The 19,329-nt window shown below is 47.5% G+C and overlaps 1 protein-coding gene across 6 annotated transcripts; it reads left to right on the top strand.

Moving 5' to 3' along the window:
- The first annotated feature begins 217 nt into the window (after nt 1–217).
- On the top strand, nt 218–17,330 carry ogt.1 (O-linked N-acetylglucosamine (GlcNAc) transferase, tandem duplicate 1). 6 transcript variants are annotated; one of them, XM_010896798.3, is made up of 22 exons: nt 218–634; nt 1,680–1,830; nt 2,400–2,643; nt 2,772–2,840; nt 6,732–6,848; nt 7,134–7,213; nt 7,692–7,902; nt 8,495–8,635; nt 9,996–10,096; nt 10,262–10,415; nt 10,560–10,661; nt 10,943–11,140; nt 11,654–11,812; nt 11,945–12,034; nt 12,168–12,293; nt 12,398–12,568; nt 13,225–13,341; nt 14,548–14,718; nt 15,028–15,180; nt 15,264–15,516; nt 15,721–15,844; nt 16,014–17,330. In XM_010896798.3, the coding sequence occupies exons 1-22, from the start codon at nt 598–600 to the stop codon at nt 16,192–16,194; spliced, it is 3,150 nt and encodes a 1,049-aa protein (XP_010895100.1). In that variant the 5' UTR covers nt 218–597; the 3' UTR covers nt 16,195–17,330. The 6 variants fall into 6 exon arrangements, with proteins under 6 accessions (XP_010895100.1, XP_010895075.1, XP_010895082.1 ...); XM_010896773.3 differs by having other exon boundaries at nt 1,644–1,830; nt 7,692–7,887; XM_010896780.3 differs by having other exon boundaries at nt 1,644–1,830; nt 10,943–11,122.
- Nucleotides 17,331–19,329: the final 1,999 nt, after the last annotated feature.

Below are 19,329 nucleotides of genomic sequence, written 5' to 3'. Positions count from 1 at the left end.
AACCTTGATAACATATCCTTCCGCTTAAAACATATTCGGCACAAACTCGTTTTAAAATGTTTTATCTTTTCTCTTTCAATCATTAATTAATATTTATTTGAAAACATAAAATAATTATTATCAGCATTGTGTATAAATATCGACTAATTTCTGTAGTTTCTGAATCGATCATTTTTGTTGGATCTATTTTCCGGCAAAAAATAAGTCCCAGCCTCATTCACCATTTTATGGCTCGACAGGCGCTTTGTGGAAGTACTTTCACGATTGATAATTCAAATAAATATTTTTAGTTTCTTAGCCATAATTTATATGGTATAGATATTGTGCGGACGGTAATTCGTATAAAGAAAGATAAGCCAACGTTGGCAAGTGTTGAAAATAGGTATTCGTGACCAACGACTTTAGTAATAGTAAGCATTGACGCTGTGGGCCACACTGTGGCGTAGGTATAGCTAGCGAGCTAGGTTTAGAGGTTTAGCTTGTCACAACTCAAGAGACGTCGAACAATCGACGCATATAATCTATACTTTTCTCAAAATTTGATTTCCTTAAACTACAACACTGACGACCACCGTGCAAGACTCGAAGACCGAGGAGATGGCGAGCTCCGTGGGAAACGTGGCTGACAGTACAGGTATTAGAGCTCGCGCCAGTTAGCTCCCGGACCGCGCTAGCTAGCTAACGCTAGGCATTAGCTAACATTAACTAGGGTTGTACATTTTGCAGAAACCTTCCAACTATGCCAGCGTGTAATCCAAATATTGCGTAATGCTAATTTGTATGACAACAGTCAGGTGTGGCTAACCAACGGTCATCTTTGCAAATACAAAATTGAATAATCTACTGTAGTCACTGTACAGTCGGTTACTGTAGTAGGCTAGTCAGGTCAGACATGTGCACCACTGCTATTTGAAGGATTTTAGCAATTGATTTGGCTAGTGTGTGTTAGCTTAATCCGGCAGGACATTTTCTTTGTTTTTTACCCGCTTTCCCTAATGTTTGACTAGATGCAATCATTCTGTTAAGTAACTTTTGTGTAAATTATTAAATGATTGTGTCTACCTTTTTATTTAGCTAACCTTCCCTTGATTGTTTTCGCTAGCTTCCCAACAAACCTTAAAATATCCCATTGTAACCGGAAAAAAAAAGACATTGTTGCCTGGGGTTGTTGTTGTCCACCAATTACCCCCATTTGTAAACCTATATCGATTTACTTGAAAATATATCCCGCTCTCCATCTCATAACCCAATACATTTTCATATTCTTCATATTTTCACTTAATTATGATTTTAAATGTAAATGCCAACAATTAATTTTAAATTGTTGAATTATTGTTGTGCAGCAACTCATCCTCTTTCAAAATAAGACTTAGTATTATCTATGACCTTAACTTGGCATATAACACAGTTAATGAGTAGATAACCCTCAACAGGATTTATTGGCAATGCATGAATCTTTCTATATAACTATTGATTGATGTACTCACACTTTTCATAACTAAAAGCATTTATCAGTCAAATGTATGATTTTTCTTCTCTCATTCTCTCATCCATTTATTATTTTGTCTCAGTTCTTCATGTACTTCCATCACCTCTAACGTGTTGTTTCCCCCTCCTCGGGTTGTTGGGTGTTGGTGCTGCAGAACCCACAAAACAACAACGTATGCTTTCCTTCCAAGGGTTGGCCGAGCTGGCGCACCGGGAGTACCAGTCGGGCGACTTTGAGGCTGCCGAGCGCCACTGTATGCAGCTGTGGAGGCAGGAGCCCGACAACACGGGCGTGCTTCTGCTGCTCTCCTCCATCCACTTCCAGTGTCGCAGACTCGACAGGTGAGGCGGGCGGGGTGAAGCGCCTGCGGGTCAACAGTCCGCGTGGTGGTCCCGGTTCTGGTGTGAGTTCTGCACCGGGGCCCACAGTGACCGGAGCTAAATGCGGCTGCGGACATGGCGTTCCGCTTCCACCACACCACTGTGGTGGATACAGCGGCGGGCTAGCTGGTGCTGTTGAGAGCCCGAGCTGGTCCGTCAGTCCTCTCCCTACGCTCTCATGTGCTCTTTCCCTGGGTTTAACATGACTGGTTTTACAGCGGTGGCGGTAGTCTCTTCCTTCTCACAGGTGTCGTGGTGACTGTGTCGGGATTGCTTTGTTTTTGGTTTGGGCTGTTCTATCACTATGCGCAAAGGAAATTCTTGGTGTCATTCGACATGTTAATGAAGCCTCAGTGTCGCAACCACTCCACTCACCCCACTATCATGGGCCGGGGAGCTCAGCAGCTAGAGCGCTGAAACTTTAATTAGATCTTGGGTTCGCTGTGGTACACTGCCCACCACGTCTCTCCAGCCCAGCAATGCTACCAAGGCTCCCCACCTGCTTATCTCAGCCTCCCTCCCTCCTCCAGGTCTGCCCACTTCAGCACCTTGGCCATCAAGCAGAACCCGATGCTGGCTGAGGCCTACTCCAACCTGGGCAACGTTTACAAGGAGCGCGGCCAGCTCCAGGAGGCCATAGAGCACTACCGCCACGCGCTGCGGCTGAAGCCGGACTTCATCGACGGGTACATCAACCTGGCCGCTGCCCTGGTGGCAGCAGGGGACATGGAGGGGGCCGTCCAGGCCTACGTGTCAGCCCTACAGTACAACCCTGTGAGTGTGCTTTGCTACCTTCGAGCCACAGAACTGACACCAACCCTAGCTAACCTCCTGCCCCTAAACATGTTATCCCTGGGCTAGTGTTTTCTAATCAGTGTGTTTTCTTTTTCTTTCACGGTCAGGATCTATATTGTGTCCGCAGTGACCTGGGGAACTTGCTCAAAGCCCTCGGGCGTTTGGAAGAGGCTAAGGTATGTCACAGGAGCACAACAACCTGACAGGTTTTTCCTTTCTTCCGTTTATTACATTTACTTTGTACTTTGATTCATTTGTTAGATGTTTTGTCAGTTATATCCCCTCTCTGAGCCCCAACTGCTGAAGTCCCCCCCCCCCCCCCCCCACTCAGCTTCTATACTCATTTGCACTGGATCCCTGATGCCCTATTAGGTGTTTCCACAGTCCTTTTCTGCCCTCCTGCCACCTTGGCTGTACACTCCTTAGCCAGGTCAAGGCCAGGGCTCCCAGCTCTCCTTTCTATGTACAGGATAGAGCAGAACCCCCCCCCCACCCCTTTTCTCCCCGTTTCAGTCTTTTCTGTATACACAACTGGACGGATACGCTGCCTCTTATAGGTGGCTAATTACTCAGCATTAGGGTTTTTTTGTCTTCTGCTAGTTAGTTCTTTTCCCCAGACTATTTTCCTAGACAGCATTTAACTTTTTTCCTGTATGAGCCTAGCTAGCCTAGCACCCCTCCCCAGCACTTTTTCTTCAGCCACCCAATGCTCTTTACTTCACCCTGGCCTCTGCACCTCAGGTCATCCCCTTCCCTAGGAAGAAAGGCTGAGCTTTTCAAATTGGTAATAATTATGGTGCTGAAGTGGATATTTTAGAAACTCTGAATGATAAAAATATATATATATGTTAGATGGTTTTGGAGGGAAAATGCTGGCTCGGTCTTTGAAGGATAAATGAACTGAAGTTAGTTAATCTCTTTGCAAGGCAAAAGATAAAATGGCCTCTAACCTAACCACGTTACTCCAGTTATTTTACAAATCTACAACCCACCACCCAATCCAGTTGTCCCACTTCCCCCATCCCCTGCAGATTTGCTAGTCTTCTATCTCGTTAAGTGTTTTCTCTGCCCTTTATAACTTTATTTACCCACTCTGCGCCATGCATTCATTGGTCCTTAAGCAGTATCTTCATCCATCTCTGATGTGATACCTCGCTACCTTCCCTGGGTTGGGTTGAACTGAAGCAGTGGAGTTGACTTGTTGTCAGGTGACATGGTGCCAGGCCATCTTATTTGGTGCCAGACGGGGAAGGAGTGGAGAGGAGCTCCAGGGAGCGGCCAGCTCAGCGCCCGGCCAGCAGCCCTGCTCTGTTGCTCCTTCCCCCACGCGCTCGCTAGGCCCGGTGAAGTGCGCGCGCCAATGGGCTGCCTTCCTGACACCCCAGCAATGCCTAATCAGAGGTTCAACACGACCCCACAGTGCTCTCAAAATACAGATGGATCCCTATCCCCCCCCCATCTCATCAGACACAGCCAGGGCTCTTAGTAACGCCAGCTGGGTCTAACTGGTTGCCTTTTCTTAGTCTCCCTTCTGTTCTAAAGAGTGGGGGAATAGACTCGTATGGGTAAGAATTTGTGGTACAGTTCCATCACACACACATACCCCCCCCCACACCCCAACCGTGAGCCTGTGTGACGGTCCCATGCTGCGTCAGGCAGACAGCCCCCAATCTGCACTTCACCGCCTGCGTTCAGTTGGTTAGAGAGAGAGAGAAACACGCACGCGCAGCAAACAGCGTTGACCTCTTTATTTCAGAGCTACCTATGGAGGCTTCTAGATACCAAATCATCCCACACACCAAGGCTTTTCTCCCTGCTCTCTCATTGGGCAGGATTCAGGCACGACAGGATAAAGAAAAAGCCAAGTACTAAAAAAAAGAAAATAGAACCTTTTTGAAAAAGAGGTTGAAGACAAGAAAATGTTATGACCTATTATTCCCAAAGAAATGTGATCAGTTCATTTGAAGAAGATCAAGCTAGTTATCCTCCCTCCTTTTTCCTAGTCCAGATAGACCGTGTAAGAACGAGGCATACTACCATAGTGATTGATAAAAAACCAACTACAATAAAAGCCTTTCTTCCCTCCTGCCCCCCTTGGAACATCCATTTTTGTTCTTGGAAAGGAAACTTTGCATGAGTGTCATCGGAGCAGGCTGTCATAGGTATTTTTGTGGTAAAAAAAAACAAACAAAACAAAACACTTGATTTCTAGTGAGAGAAACAAAAATGCATTGTTTGCGATACTTTTACTAACGCTCTTGTTTTCTTATTTTGTCTCTCTTGGTTTTTTCCACGACTGACGATGTTATTTAGAAGGTTGTTACAGGTGGGTGATGACATTACTCCTGCTACCGTACCCTAGGTGTCCTGGTGGAATCACGGAGCACTAGGGCAGCGTCAGTCCTCTACCTCTTCTCCCACCAGCTGCTGAGGCTGCCTACCGCCCGCCCCTCTGACACAGTCCAAACAATATGGTAACGGGTTTGTAACGGCCAGCCAAAGAGAGAAACGCCTCATGAACTACTCCGTCATGCCCGAGCGTGAAGCTCCTTGCTCCTCTGTCTCGGAGCTTCCTCTGAAGAGCAGAGAAACAAAACAAGAAAAGAAAAGTAAAACAAAAAAAACAAAAAACCGAGAAAAGTACAGTAAGCATTTCTTTAAATACCTTAAATTACCATAACAAAAACGCCCAACACGTTTATCAGTAACATTTAAAAGGCAAACATGGGAGCAGTTAATCAGAAAAAAAAGGCTAAAAGAAAGTAAGAACCCTCTAACTGTTACTTGTTGGTTGATTTTTCTTCCTATTGATTTTGCTGTTGTTGTTTTTTTTCCTTCTTGGTTTTGGAGCTGCAGCGTTCTGCCGATGATGCAGACAGTGCGCTGTGAGTGTGCAGTAACGCAGGGGCTGCGCAGCGAACAAACCTTCCAAAGCGGCCACGCCCAAGAAAGGCATCAGGCGCAAGCGAAGCTCCCCGCCCCTTCTCCCCCCGGCCTGCTGGGTACAGACCCCCCCTCCCCCTGATGCTCTCTGTCAGCCTGGCACCCAGGGTACTCCCCAGCCTCTAACCGGACCCCATTGGCTCTAATTCCCCGTCTCCCCGTTGCTCTGCAGTAACGCCTCTGGGGCTCTGATTCTAAACCAAGTCTCTTATTGTCCTTTTGGCTGTCCTGATGCCCCTTAGAACTTCCAAAACTCCCCACTTCAATTACCTGTATCTAACCAACCAGGCAGCTGTTTGGCTGAGGCTCTCACGACCTCTGACCCACTTCCCCCCCCCCCCCAACTCTTCCACCACAACCAGCAGGTCCCGAAAGGCATTGTGGGTACAGAGTGTGGCAGTCTGGCCGAGCAGAGCGTCTCCCGGGGCTCCGGGTCTGCAGCCGGTCCGCAATGCGGCCGGGTCCAGCGAGCCAGCGATGAACAACGACCTCTCGTTGCTAAGCACAGCAGCAGGGTCAGCGCTAGCATCAGTGGCGGCGTGCATGGTGGTTGTAGCTAAGCACACACCCAGGACACGCCCGCCTGCACAGTTGTCTTTGTGCGCACGCCTTACAGGGACCTCCGCCTGCACACAGCACACGCCATTCAAGGTTGTGAGATACAGAACGACCACCGTAGAGGCAGTGGGCTTGTCTGTCCGACCTGGACTTAGCATTCAGGCGTTCTCCCTCACTCTTGTCAATAGCTCCTCGTGGGATCAGATTTACCGTGGAGGTCTTGTAGGGTCTGTAGTCTGGCGTTCTCAGGCTTCCCCCTCGTGCGAGGAAGAGGCCGTGGTGATAACTGCAGAATGGCGGTCTGCGTGTGGGCGCTGGTCGGATCTGCGCAGCGTAGGAATAAGCAAGGCAGCTTAGCGCCGCAGACTTCCGCGCAGGCGAGCCCATGCTGCACACTCACTTTTTGCTTTAGCGGAGAGCAGTCACTAATCCTGTTTTCTCTACCCCTTTTTGTTTTCTTTTGTCTTCCTGTGTTCTCTTCGAATCTTTTTATTTTACGACCCCTTCCTCCACCGCCACTCCCCCCCTCTCCTCCCCCTCTGGTTTTAACTGTGGACCCATCGAAGGCTTGTTACCTGAAGGCTATTGAGACTCAGCCCAACTTTGCGGTGGCTTGGAGCAACCTGGGCTGCGTGTTCAACGCCCAGGGAGAGATCTGGTTGGCCATACACCACTTTGAGAAGGTAAGGCTTTTCTACCACGCTCCTGACATAACCGGCCGGACGTGGTGGTCTTGTCTGAGTGGCTTACTAACGGTCATGGCTGAGAGGTTTGACAATTCACATGCAGAATATTAAGGCTGGTTTCACAGGCTCAGATTAAGCCTGGTCTAGGGCTCAAGCTAAATTGTCTTAGACTAGGCTTAATCAGTCTGTGAAGTTGGCCCTAGGTGTCTTTGATAAAATGCTGTGGCCCCTGGTCCTACAGAATGTTCTGTGCTGATATATGGAATCACTGGTGTTTTTCAGGCCGTGACTCTTGATCCCAACTTCCTGGATGCCTACATCAACTTGGGCAACGTACTGAAAGAGGCTCGCATCTTTGACAGGTAAACCAGTTCAACTTGAAGATAATCATCTGGCGAGTCATACACTAATAATAATGTGCTGAAGTAGTGCACAATATATTGAATTTACAGTGGTTAATTTGGTGCACTAGGCATGACACTGACACTGCATGTACTTATATCTGAAAGAGGAAGAATAATTTATGACAGCAGCAGACACAATCAGATGCAAATGGAGTGTTTGTCAAACCTTTCTGTAGGTTTGTATAGGTAGTGTATGTATGTTTCGTATAGGATATTGTGTGTAAATTTGATATAACCTGACATCGCAATTAAAATATTCCAATACTACAAGAAGTCCCAGTGAGATGAGAAGACATAGTTCCTTTGGGACACCTGACAAAGGCCTCTCAGTCAGGGCCCTAATTAGGGTTCTCTCCCTGCTCTCCATCTTTAGCATCCAATCGTTATTCAGTTGGTGTTAATATAACCGGCCATCACTCTCCTTCCAACCAATCAGAGCGGTGGCGGGTTACCTGCGCGCCCTCAGCCTCAGCCCCAACCATGCGGTCGTCCACGGCAACCTGGCGTGTGTCTACTACGAGCAGGGCCTCATCGACCTGGCCATCGACACGTACCGCCGCGCCATCGAGCTGCAGCCCCACTTCCCCGACGCTTACTGTAACCTGGCCAACGCCCTCAAGGAGAAGGGCAATGTAAGGAAGTACACGGTGTGTGTGTGTGACCCGGCCTCCGCTCCGCCAGAGCAGCGACGGACCTCCCCCGCGGGGTTCTCCTGCGTCCCCTCCCCCACTGGGACAGGCATGGCGGCCCCGCCCTACCCCTCGCATGTCAGACCCCTTCTGCCCGCCCCCAGACTCCTCTCTTGGCTGCGTGTCAGGGGCCGTCCCGGGTGACCTCCATATACTGTTTACAGGGGTGGACCAGTGCCTGTGGTGGGAGGAACATGCATGGCTGGGGGTTTTGTTGTACATCCTCATAATTGGATGTCAGAGCGTCGCTACACCCTATACACACCTTCAGACTGTGCATCTCAGTCTCTGTCCACCTTTCTGTTCACATCTGTCTGTCTGCATGTTGAAGTACGTGTCTGTCTGTGTGTGAATTATTATGCTCAGTACAGATGAATACATATTTATAGTCAGTCAATAGGTTTAGAAGGTTTGGCATTCCAGCCTGCTCTTCCACAGAGAGTTTCTCCTTATTTTTAATTTTGTCTGGCAGACGATAGAGCAGTGTTTGACCTCCAGTTAAGTCTGTCCTTGTATGTGACTGTGTCTGGTTTGACCCCGCCCCTCTCAGGTATCCGAGGCAGAGGAGTGCTACAACACAGCCCTTCGTCTGTGTCCCACCCACGCCGACTCACTCAACAACCTGGCCAACATAAAGAGGGAGCAGGGCAACATTGAGGATGCCGTCCAGCTCTACAGGAAAGCCCTGGAGGTGAGCACCTTGATTTTTTTTTGCCACATGGCAGGTTTAGCGTGGTCTTCGCCGTTACAGGTTTCCGCCTTTTTAATGTTGTCAGCTGAGTTGGTTGATCTGCACCGGAGACCTAATCGCAGAATGGGGATGGTTCCGTCAGTCGTGAGGACAAACCATAGACTGTAAAAAGAATGGACGACGCCCTTTCGCTCTTTTCCATTGGTTAAAACTGAAGCCGCCAGTGTCCCGATACGGCGCTGACATCTTGGACTTGCGCCTGCGCAGATAGCGATCTTGGGACCAGTTCTATAGTTATGCACACCAGTAGTTATGCACAGTAGCGAGCAGGAAGTAAAACCGTAAAGCCGCGAAATCAACGGCCCCACCCCTGTGCCCCGCCCTCACTCTCCCTCGCAGAATGTGCATACCGTAATCAATCGCAAGTCCAAGTACAGTACAACCTTTGCTTGTTAAACCTAGACGATATGTTATAGCCTAACTTACATCATGTTTAACCTTAATTTAGAATAGGCCTAATACAAAAATAATTGGTAACTTCTAGCTAACGATCACCTGCTAGCTATTAACATGGCTATTAACGAGGCTTGTTGTCTTTTAGCTAACGTTAGCTAGCCCATTACATTTATTTACTAATTAAATAGCTTATAAATGTAACTTACCGAAAAAAATTCAACGATCGATTGGAAATGCCAGATCGGTTAGCACAATGTACTGCAGAACAACCCATTATGTCTGTGTGAAATTATAGAAATTTAGAGATTAAATGTAAAGCTCCGATCTCCATTAGTCCTCCGAAGATCGCGAAAAAAGCCTGATGGCGCTTCAGTGGCTCCTCGGCTCAGATAGCTGTCAATCACAGCTGTGAATCACGACGTCACACCACCGTTTTTAGAGCATTAAATAACTAACTAAAAACCAACTTATTTTAAAAACAAACTCTTGAGTTTACATTAGCGTGATACAAACTACAGTAAATGACAGAAACCAGCTTCGTAAAAAAGATATTTGAAGGGTAATTTCATTGTTTAGTTGGTCTCGCGTCCCATTGAATAACATGGGGAGGGCGGGGTTTATGACCTATACTGGGACCACTCACCAGGGGGCGATCGAGACGTTTTGGCTTCACTTTTCAGGGCTTGTGCGGCACGCTTGGGACAAACGTACTAACTCAAAACGGAGGTAGCCTACATGGCGCTTCCAACTGCTTCGATACCCTATTGGGTGCTATGTATTGTTTGACTATTTGGGTTTTGATCCTCCTGCTTTATCTTTGTTTACTGAATTTCCTGTAGTTTGTGGACTTTGTATGTAACCCTGTTCAGGCGGTGACTGATGCTGTACTCTCCCACACCCGCAGGTTTTCCCAGAGTTTGCGGCAGCCCACTCCAACCTGGCCAGTGTTTTGCAGCAGCAAGGGAAGCTCCAAGAGGCCCTCATGCACTACAAGGAGGCCATCAGGTAAGTCACACTGCCCCCCTCCCTAAACGTCAAACTGACCTGTCATTCCCGCTTTCGTAGCTGAGAACCACGTCAGGTTGAATTGTTTTATTTGCTGTAAATTTGTCTTTAAATGTAAAGGATGAAAACAGTGTTTGTGTGTGTGACCCTCCTATCTGTCTGTAGAATCAGCCCTACGTTTGCTGACGCCTACTCTAACATGGGCAACACTCTGAAGGAGATGCAGGATGTTCAGGGAGCGCTGCAGTGCTACACCAGAGCTATCCAGATCAACCCTGCCTTTGCAGATGCCCACTCTAACTTGGCCTCCATACACAAGGTGACATTCATTGGCCTGACTGTAAAATGACCCTGGATCCTAAGGGCAGCTGTGTTTTTTTTTTATTTTTATTTCCATAAATATGAAAATGAGTTAATCGTTGCTGCATTATTTGAATGTGGTGTCATTGTTTTATACCATCAGGACTCTGGTAACATCCCTGAAGCCATTGCTTCTTACCGTACAGCCCTGAAGCTGAAACCTGACTTCCCCGATGCCTACTGCAACCTGGCACACTGCCTGCAGGTACACACACATGCGCCCCTCGGTCAGGTTTGCCTCTCTTATGAATACGAATGTCAATCATAGTAAGGAAACATGTACTACTGTTCTTTTTTAATCCATTCTTCACCACTCCTTCACCTGTAGCTGTATTTACACAGATCCATTTCTAGACTGTTGCCCAGTTATTGGCACAAAAGAGCTGATCTGATTAGTCGAAAGACCAAATCAAGGAGGTTGGACAAAATGTGTTTTGAATGTGTAGATCCTAAGACAAACGCTTCATTCATATTCTTTCCCATCAGATTGTGTGTGACTGGGCAGACTATGACGAGCGCATGAAGAAGCTGGTGAGCATCGTGGCCGACCAGCTGGAGAAGAACCGGCTCCCGTCGGTGCACCCCCACCACAGCATGCTGTACCCCCTCTCTCACGGCTTCCGCAAGGCCATCGCCGAGCGCCATGGCAACCTCTGTCTGGACAAGGTACAGGCCCTCATCAAAGCAAGTACAGTATTGACCTTTTGACTTGGGTGATGGTGAAGGCTGGGCTGGGCTGGGCTATGTTGGGGTGGACGGGGCTAGGCTGGACTGGGGTGCTTGCATGGTAAATGCAAAATGGTAAGGTGGGGGTGGTTCAGAAGGTACAGTTTGAAGGCATATAGCCCTGGTAAAAACCATAGGGTGATTGAAATAGAGTGTGGTTGGGTTGCTAAGTGTTAGCAGTCGTTGGGTTTGATTGAGTTTGATCAGTTGAGTTTGGGCGGTTAGAACAGTTGTTCATGTCTGAAGTAGTGCTCTATGTAGGGTAATTAATGTCTGAAGTAGTGCTCTATGTAGGGTAATTAATGTCTGAAGTAGTGCTCTATGTAGGGTAGTTCATGTCTGAAGTAGGGCTCTATGTAGGGTAATTCATGTCTGAAGTAGTGCTCTACATAGGGACCAAGGGGCTATGTGGGAAGCAGATCAGTTCACCAGTTGTGTTCCATGGTCTGACTGCCCCCTGTCCCACCACAGATCAACGCGCTCCACAAGCCTGCCTACGAGCATCCCAAGGACCTGAAGGCCAGCGGAGGGCGTCTCAGGGTGGGCTACGTCAGCTCTGACTTTGGGAACCACCCCACCTCCCACCTGATGCAGTCCATCCCCGGAATGCACAACTCTGAGAAATTTGAGGTGAGGGCTTCTGTTGTGTTGTGGGACCACTGGGCTGATGCTGTCATGACATACCTATCTGGTTATTCCTGAAGTGTTTCAGTCACGTGAGGTTGGTGTTGGCCCGTTGGTTGTAACGGGGTGTTCCTCCAGGTGTTCTGCTACGCCCTGAGCCCAGATGACAACACCAACTTCAGGGTCAAGGTGGTGGCTGAGGCCCATCACTTCACTGACCTCTCACAGGTGAGACAACACAACTGACTGTTCAGGGGACCATTCCTTCAACTGTTCAACATGTTGAGCCACATCAGCACAGGGAGTAATGATTCTCTTCCTCTCCTCATCTGCCCCCCCCATCCACACCTCCCTCCGTCAGATCCCGTGTAACGGTAAGGCAGCAGACAGGATCCACCAGGATGGGCTCCACATCCTGGTCAATATGAATGGATACACCAAAGGTGCCCGCAACGAGCTGTTTGCCTTGCGCCCTGCTCCCATCCAGGTGAACTAATCTCTCTGCTTGATGATGATAAAACCCGCTGGTTGACTGTCCTGACCACCTAACATGTAAAGAACATGCTGTTAATGGTGATCCCCTGTCCATAGTGTATGTGGCTGGGCTACCCCGGGACCAGCGGAGCTCCCTTCATGGACTACATTGTGTCAGACAAGGAGACCTCCCCCATCGAGGTGGCTGAGCAGTACTCTGAGAAACTGGCCTACATGCCACACACCTTCTTCATAGGAGACCACGCTAACATGTTCCCTCACCTGAAGGTGAGACTGGCAGGGTTTTTATTAACGCCATGATTGTGTCAGTAGAAAGAAGGTGGAGAGTTCAGCACCAGTGATTTTACAGCAGTTGATGACTGATGATGGTAATAGTTGTAGTACCTGGTTTGTACTAACTGACATTCAGATGAAAGTCAAACTTGAGGGAACTTTTTGATATGATGAATGATATAAATTGCTGATGGTGTGTTTTGGCCAAAGCCTTTAAGCCAACAGTCCCACTTCTGGACACACTCCTAGTAGACTCAGTCCTCTGTTGGAATTGATGTAATTTTGTCCTGCAGAATTCTATTTCTGTAAAAATAGTAATCTCCCGTGTTTCATAGATGTTTTGTTGTTTAGTTTGCAAAAAACTCAATGCTTAGTTGAGATTCAAAACCCACAGCTTTTTGAGCAGAAATCTCCCTTTGCCACATTCCTGTCCAGAATGCACTACAAACCATTCGGTGAGGTAATAAGTGCAATATCCATAGCTTTCACATTGAGAGGGTGCCAAGATGGTTGAGTGGTGTCTTCAACACAGTGCCCACATCTGTCACCTACAGTTCATATACATAGTTTGGATCTGGTTTCTTGGATCAACCCATGGTATTTTGATCACCTAATACATTTTTTTGTTAATCTCATTTTGTCTCCAACAGAAAAAGGCAGTGATTGACTTCAAGTCTAACGGTCACATCTTTGATAACCGCATCGTTCTGAACGGCATCGACCTCAAGGCTTTCCTGGACAGTCTCCCTGACGTCAAGGTGGTCAAGGTGGGTCATAGCAGTGAGAACTCTTGTCAGTACCAGCTCCATTTTCCTAAACCAACCTGGAGTATTTAGAAATGCTCCTCTTTTAGTAACCTCATTTCACAACGAAACAGAAAAACAACAACTGGCATAGGAAGTAAACATCTGGTCCTATATGGTATTAATTGCGCTTAAACCTGCGTTACGTGGTAGTATATAAAAATCGCATTTTCTGACTATTTCTAGTCTAGTGTTTGAAGTCATTGAATGGCACAAGCCATATTTTATTAAAAAGAAGACATTCACCTGATTAAAATGATGCCCCACTTGTACCTTGAAACTTAAATGAGTCACGTACATAATATTTCTTTTTTCTTTCGTACAACAGCATCACTCATCTTGTTGTGAGTTTAGGTGTTTACTAATGTGGGTTAATATTAGTAAGTAAACCGGAAACTGCAATGCCGACTTCTAGACAAAAGCGAACGTTCGTCACTACGCTGGTGCACAGAGTCTATTGAAGTTGGCATTATGAACTGGTACTCCCTGGATGGTATTTTGTTGGCCTTGAACGCCATGAATTGCAATAACCGTGTCCATTTATTTAACCAGGTAAGCCGATTGGGAACAAAATCTAATTTACAACGGCGACCTTGCCAAGATAGAGCAAAGAATATGCTGGACAACATAGTTACGTTAGATTCATAAAATATAAACATACAAAATACCATAAAGAGTGTACATATAATACAGATCGAAGAGAGAGTCAATATACAGTTTGTGCAAGGTGATGTCTAAGTGGTGTGACAAAATACCAATACTATAGTCCATATAGAAATACTGTATTTAGTCAAGTGTGCAGTAAGTGCAACATGATGTCTTAAGTGGTATGGCAATGACAAAATACAATAGTCTATATAGAAATACTTATTGTAGTGAAAAGTCTATGCAGTTTGTGCAAGGTAAATCAATCATTATGCAAAGATTGAATAGCAGTAACGGTAGGGGGAGTAACACTTGGGTATTTGAGCATACCTGAGTAAATGGAATAGTGCAAAAGTGCGTAAAACAGTTACGACAGCAGAGCAGGTAAAATGTGTGCCACTCTGCCCTGGGGGGAATAAGAGAGAAAAATCATCTACCTGGAGCACCTCTTTGGACTGATTCCATGGTCATTCATAACTCCACTGTTTTGGCTGGTTGGGTTAACCCCTTGTCTCTGCTGGTCAGATGAAGTGTGACAGTGGGGACAGTGGAGCGGCAGACACCAACGGGGCTCTGTCCATGCCTGTTATCCCCATGAACACTGCGGCCGAGGCAATCATCAACATGATCAACCAGGGACAGATACAGGTCACCATCAACGGGTTCACCGTCAGCAATGGACTGGCCACCACACAGGTACTGAGACGCACACACACACACACACACACCGCGTATGGTAGATGAACATGAAGTGGAACCCTCTGGGTTTTCAGTAGTGGACAGTGGAGGAGGTAGTGTTGTCCCTCCAGGCAGGACAGACGTTGTGTAACCGGGTTAACACGGCCACTCACTGGCTTTAGTTGGGGGATTTCAGGCGCTCTGGCACTAGTCAGTTTTTACACAACAGGATGTAGAATGTGTGGTATAAATCAAGTACGGTCATGGTTTCTCTGCCTCTCGGTCTGTCTATAGTACCAGTCTGAACTGCCCCTCATTCCTCTTCAGATTAACAACAAGGCGGCGACGGGAGAGGAGGTCCCTCGTACCATTGTGGTGACCACTCGCTCTCAGTACGGCCTGCCTGAAGACTCCATCGTCTACTGCAACTTCAACCAGCTCTACAAGATCGACCCTCCAACCCTGCAGATGTGGGCCAACGTAAGTGTCCGGCTACAATAGGCTGTTGGGTTACCACTGCTGATGTGAGCGATACTGTACCCATTTTGTCCCTCCTCCCGTAGATCTTGAAGCGCGTTCCCAACAGCGTTCTGTGGCTGCTGCGTTTCCCGGCCGTGGGGGAGCCCAACATCCAGCAGTACGCCCAGAACTTCGGCCTGCCCGGCTCCCGCATCATCTTCTCTCCCGTGGCGCCCAAGGAGGAACACGTGAGACGGGGCCAGCTGGCCGACGTGTGCCTGGACACGCCGCTCTGTAACGGACACACCACCGGGATGGACGTCCTCTGGGCCGGGACGCCCATGGTCACCATGCCAGGTGAGGGGGGTGGAAGACGGTCGTGGGGTGGATGGTGCACGCGTTCTCCAATTCCCCTCTTTGAGAGATATCTTTCATATACTGGTCATTCGTAGTCGAATCCGTGAGGGGAAGGGAACGAGTCCTCACTACGGGGGGAAGTAATTGAGACGTGCCCAGGGTGTAACAGGTTGTGAAGCTTGTCGTAAATGTGTTCCTGTACAGGTGAGACCCTGGCGTCTCGCGTGGCCGCTTCCCAGCTGCAGTGTCTGGGCTGCCCAGAGCTCATCGCCCACACCAGGCAGGACTATGAGGACGTGGCCGTCAAACTGGGCTCCGACATGGAATAGTAAGGACCTCTCCTCTCGCACCCTTCCCCAACATGGTCTTCAATAAGCTCCCTGTCCTGTCTCCCTCCCCAACTCCAATCAGTCTCTGCTCCCCCATGTCTCCGGTGGTTGAGCACCTCTGTACGGTCACTCCCGTCCACTGACCCGTGTTCTGTCCCCTTCCCGCAGTCTGAAGATGATCCGATCCCGTGTGTGGAAGCAGCGTATCTGCAGTCCTCTGTTCAACACCAAGCAGTACACCATGGACCTGGAGAAACTCTACCTGCAGATGTGGGAGCGCTATGCCAGTGGCAACAAGACGGACCACCTGGTCAACCTGCAGCCCATCGAGAGCAGCGAGAGTGCCTGAACTCCTGGAGCCGGACAGTGTTCCAAATGGTGTGCTTTTCCTTTTATGGTACACTACTAGTTTTGGTTTTGGGTAGTGTTCTACGAAGGGAATGGGGTGCCATTGGTGATGCTGTCCACCCAATCAGACGTCCCTACCATGGATGCACGCAGCCCCCCCCCGACCCATTGCCCTCTTCCCTGTGACTTGGACTCTGTTGTGGAGCCTGCAGGTTTTTCCCCTCTTATCGTCCTTCCATATTTCCCCAGTCCTTCAGTCATCACTGTCCCATCCATGTCGCTGAGCCAGACGGAGACAGAACCAGCTCCACTTTTCATCTGGGACTCTTCCTCCTAAACCACAGCATCCACACTGGGTACGACAGGCGAACACCTTCCTTCCATCCCTCCCACGCCTGGAAGAATTTCCCCCTTCGGTGTGGGGCTCGTTAGGGCCTTGACGATTAAGAGCTTGACCCCAGCCAACCCCCACATCGTTTTTCCATCCGTAACAATGTCATCTGGAATAAGAGCTTGATGGTAGATGTCAGTATGAAAGGGACAATGTGGCAAAGCCTCAGATCTCGTGACTCGTCTTGGAACTAAACGTTTAATTAGCTTTAACATGTTAACATTATTGTACTTTTAGTTTGCGACTGCTTTGGTTTTTTTTGGTCTTCTATGCTGTTCTTGGTGACTCTGGCAGGGTAGGTGAATGCTTATGTATGATAGAAATCAAAGCGAGAGCTCATAATTGACCCCCCACCTTCCCACCGCCAAATGCCAACTTTTAAGGATTTTGTCACGTGTCAATGTAAGAAAGTACTCTTCATGGCTTTTTCCTCTTCCTCCATGTCATGCAGTATGCTTGTTAAGACTAGCCCATGTGGATAAATGGATAAACTATGAATTGCACAGACTGTAGATTCTTGTCAGTACTACTCATTGGAATGGGCCTGCAATTCGTTCCTCCTTAATCACCCCTCCCAAGTAGTTATTGATTTGTTCACTCAAACCAGGATTGGCCTAGGTAAGTATTTTCTAAGCAGTTTTTGTTTTGTACTCTTGTCTTTCCATTAACTGTTTTATTTATGCTTTGTCAATGGTATACTGCAAGGCTCTGACTAAATCTCTGCTGAAATAAATACATCAAACCTCTTGGAACGTGTGAAGTTTCGTTACCGTCAGGTACCAATTTCAGTAACATACACTCACCTAAAGGATTATTAGGAACACCTGTTCAATTTCTCATTAATGCAATTATCTAATCAACCAATCACATGGCAGTTGCATTTAGGGGTGTGGTCCTGGTCAAGACAATCTCCTGAACTCCAAACTGAATGTCAGAATGGGAAAGAAAGGTGATTTAAGCAATTTTGAGCGTGGCATGGTTTTTGGTGCCAGACGGGCCGGTCTGACTATTTCACAATCTGCTCAGTTACTGGGATTTTCACGCACAACCATTTCCAGGGTTTACAAAGAATGGTGTTAAAAGGGAAAAACAGGCAGTCCTGTGGGTGGAAATGCCTTGTTGATGCTAGAGGTCAGAGGAGAATCGGCCGACTGATTCAAGCTGATAGAAGAGCAACTTGACTGAAATAACCACTCTTTACAACTGAGGTATGCAGCAAAGCATTTGTGAAGCCACAACACGCACAACCTTGAGGTGGATGGGCTACAACAGCAGAAGACCCCACCGGGTACCACTCATCTCCACTACAAATAGGAAAAAGAGGCTACAATTTGCACGAGCTCATCAAACTTGGACAGTTGAAGACTTGAAGAATGTTGCCTGGTCTGATGAGTCTCGATTTCTGTTGAGACATTCAGATGGTAGAGTCAGAATTTGGCGTAAACAGAATGCGAACATGGATCCATCATGCCTTGTTACCACTGTGCAGGCTGGTGGTGTAATGGTGTGGGGGATGTTTTCTTGGCACACTTTAGGCCCCTTAGTGCCAATTTGGCATCGTTTAAATTCCACGGCCTACCTGAGCATTGTTTCTGACCATGTCCATCCCTTTATGTCACAAAGCTCGAATCATTTCAAATTGGTTTCTTGAACATGACAATGAGTTCACTGTACTGAAATGGCCCCCACAGTCACCAGATCTGTGGTGGTGTCATGGTGTGGGGGATGTTTTCTTAGTGCCAATTGGGCATTGTTTAAATGCCACGGCCTACCTGAGCATTGTTTCTGACCATGTCCATCCCTTTATGACCACCATGTACCCATCCTCTGATGGCTACTTCCAGCAGGATAAGGCACCATGTCACAAAGCTCGAATCATTTCAAATTGGTTTCTTGAACATGACAATGAGTTCGCTGTACTGAAATGGCCCCCACAGTCACCAGATCTCAACCCAATAGAGCATCTTTGGGATGTGGTGGAACGGGAGCTTTGTGCCCTGGATGTGCATCCCACAAATCTCCATCAACTGCAAGATGCTATCCTATCAATATGGGCCAACATTTCGAAAGAATGCATTCAGCACCTTGTTGAATCAATGCCACGTAGAATTAAGGCAGTTCTGAAGGCGAAAGGGGGTCAAACACAGTATGGTGTTCCTAATAATCCTTTAGGTGAGTGTATATTCACTAATATTGTCCTAAACACCCTCAGCTGCAATATCACAGGTATCTCTTACCTTACGTGTTTCAATGTGATGCTGTTAAAAGTCCTTGCGTTATCCTACCTTCAGAACCATCCCTACCTTCTGGGGGGCTCCCCAGCCCCACCGTTCAAATATATTTTATAAGAACTATTACTAGGTTTGTCCCAGGAGAGATATGTGCACTGGAAGCTAAAAACCTTAGGTTACATCAGGTGACTTACAGTACAGGCAATATCAAGTATTAGAACTGATTTCTATCCCATGAGCGCAACTGTATCTTGAAGGGTTAAACCTAGTGGAGCATTCTCCTACAAGGTCTAGACCATACTCCAGCTAGATTTCCTGAGAAGTGCAACAAAAACTCATGATTTTGGGTGTCAATGGTGAACATTTTCTGGTGTTGCTCCCACGCTCCAAGTTAGTGACACCAAGAGGAGACGTTGCCCGCATCATTTTACAGGATGTGGATGCTTGAAGTTGGGTTACGATTGTGTCACACGCCTCATCTGAGAAACCGATCACTTTCATTTTGTCAGAACCA

This window comes from Esox lucius, chromosome 4 (genome assembly GCF_011004845.1).
Source record: "Esox lucius isolate fEsoLuc1 chromosome 4, fEsoLuc1.pri, whole genome shotgun sequence".
Classification (NCBI taxonomy): domain Eukaryota; kingdom Metazoa; phylum Chordata; class Actinopteri; order Esociformes; family Esocidae; genus Esox; species Esox lucius.
This window is presented reverse-complemented; position numbering and strand designations above follow the sequence as displayed.

What these genes read in the sequence shown, in the direction of transcription:
- ogt.1 (XM_010896766.3), top strand. Translation starts at nt 598, where the DNA reads ATGGCGAGCTCCGTGGGAAACGTGGCTGACAGTACAG. An exon ending in CAGTGTCGCAGACTCGACAG is followed by an intron (nt 1,831 to 2,399) that starts GTGAGGCGGGCG and finishes TCCCTCCTCCAG; the next exon opens with GTCTGCCCACTTCAGCACCT. An exon ending in GGCGTTTGGAAGAGGCTAAG is followed by an intron (nt 2,841 to 6,731) that starts GTATGTCACAGG and finishes GACCCATCGAAG; the next exon opens with GCTTGTTACCTGAAGGCTAT.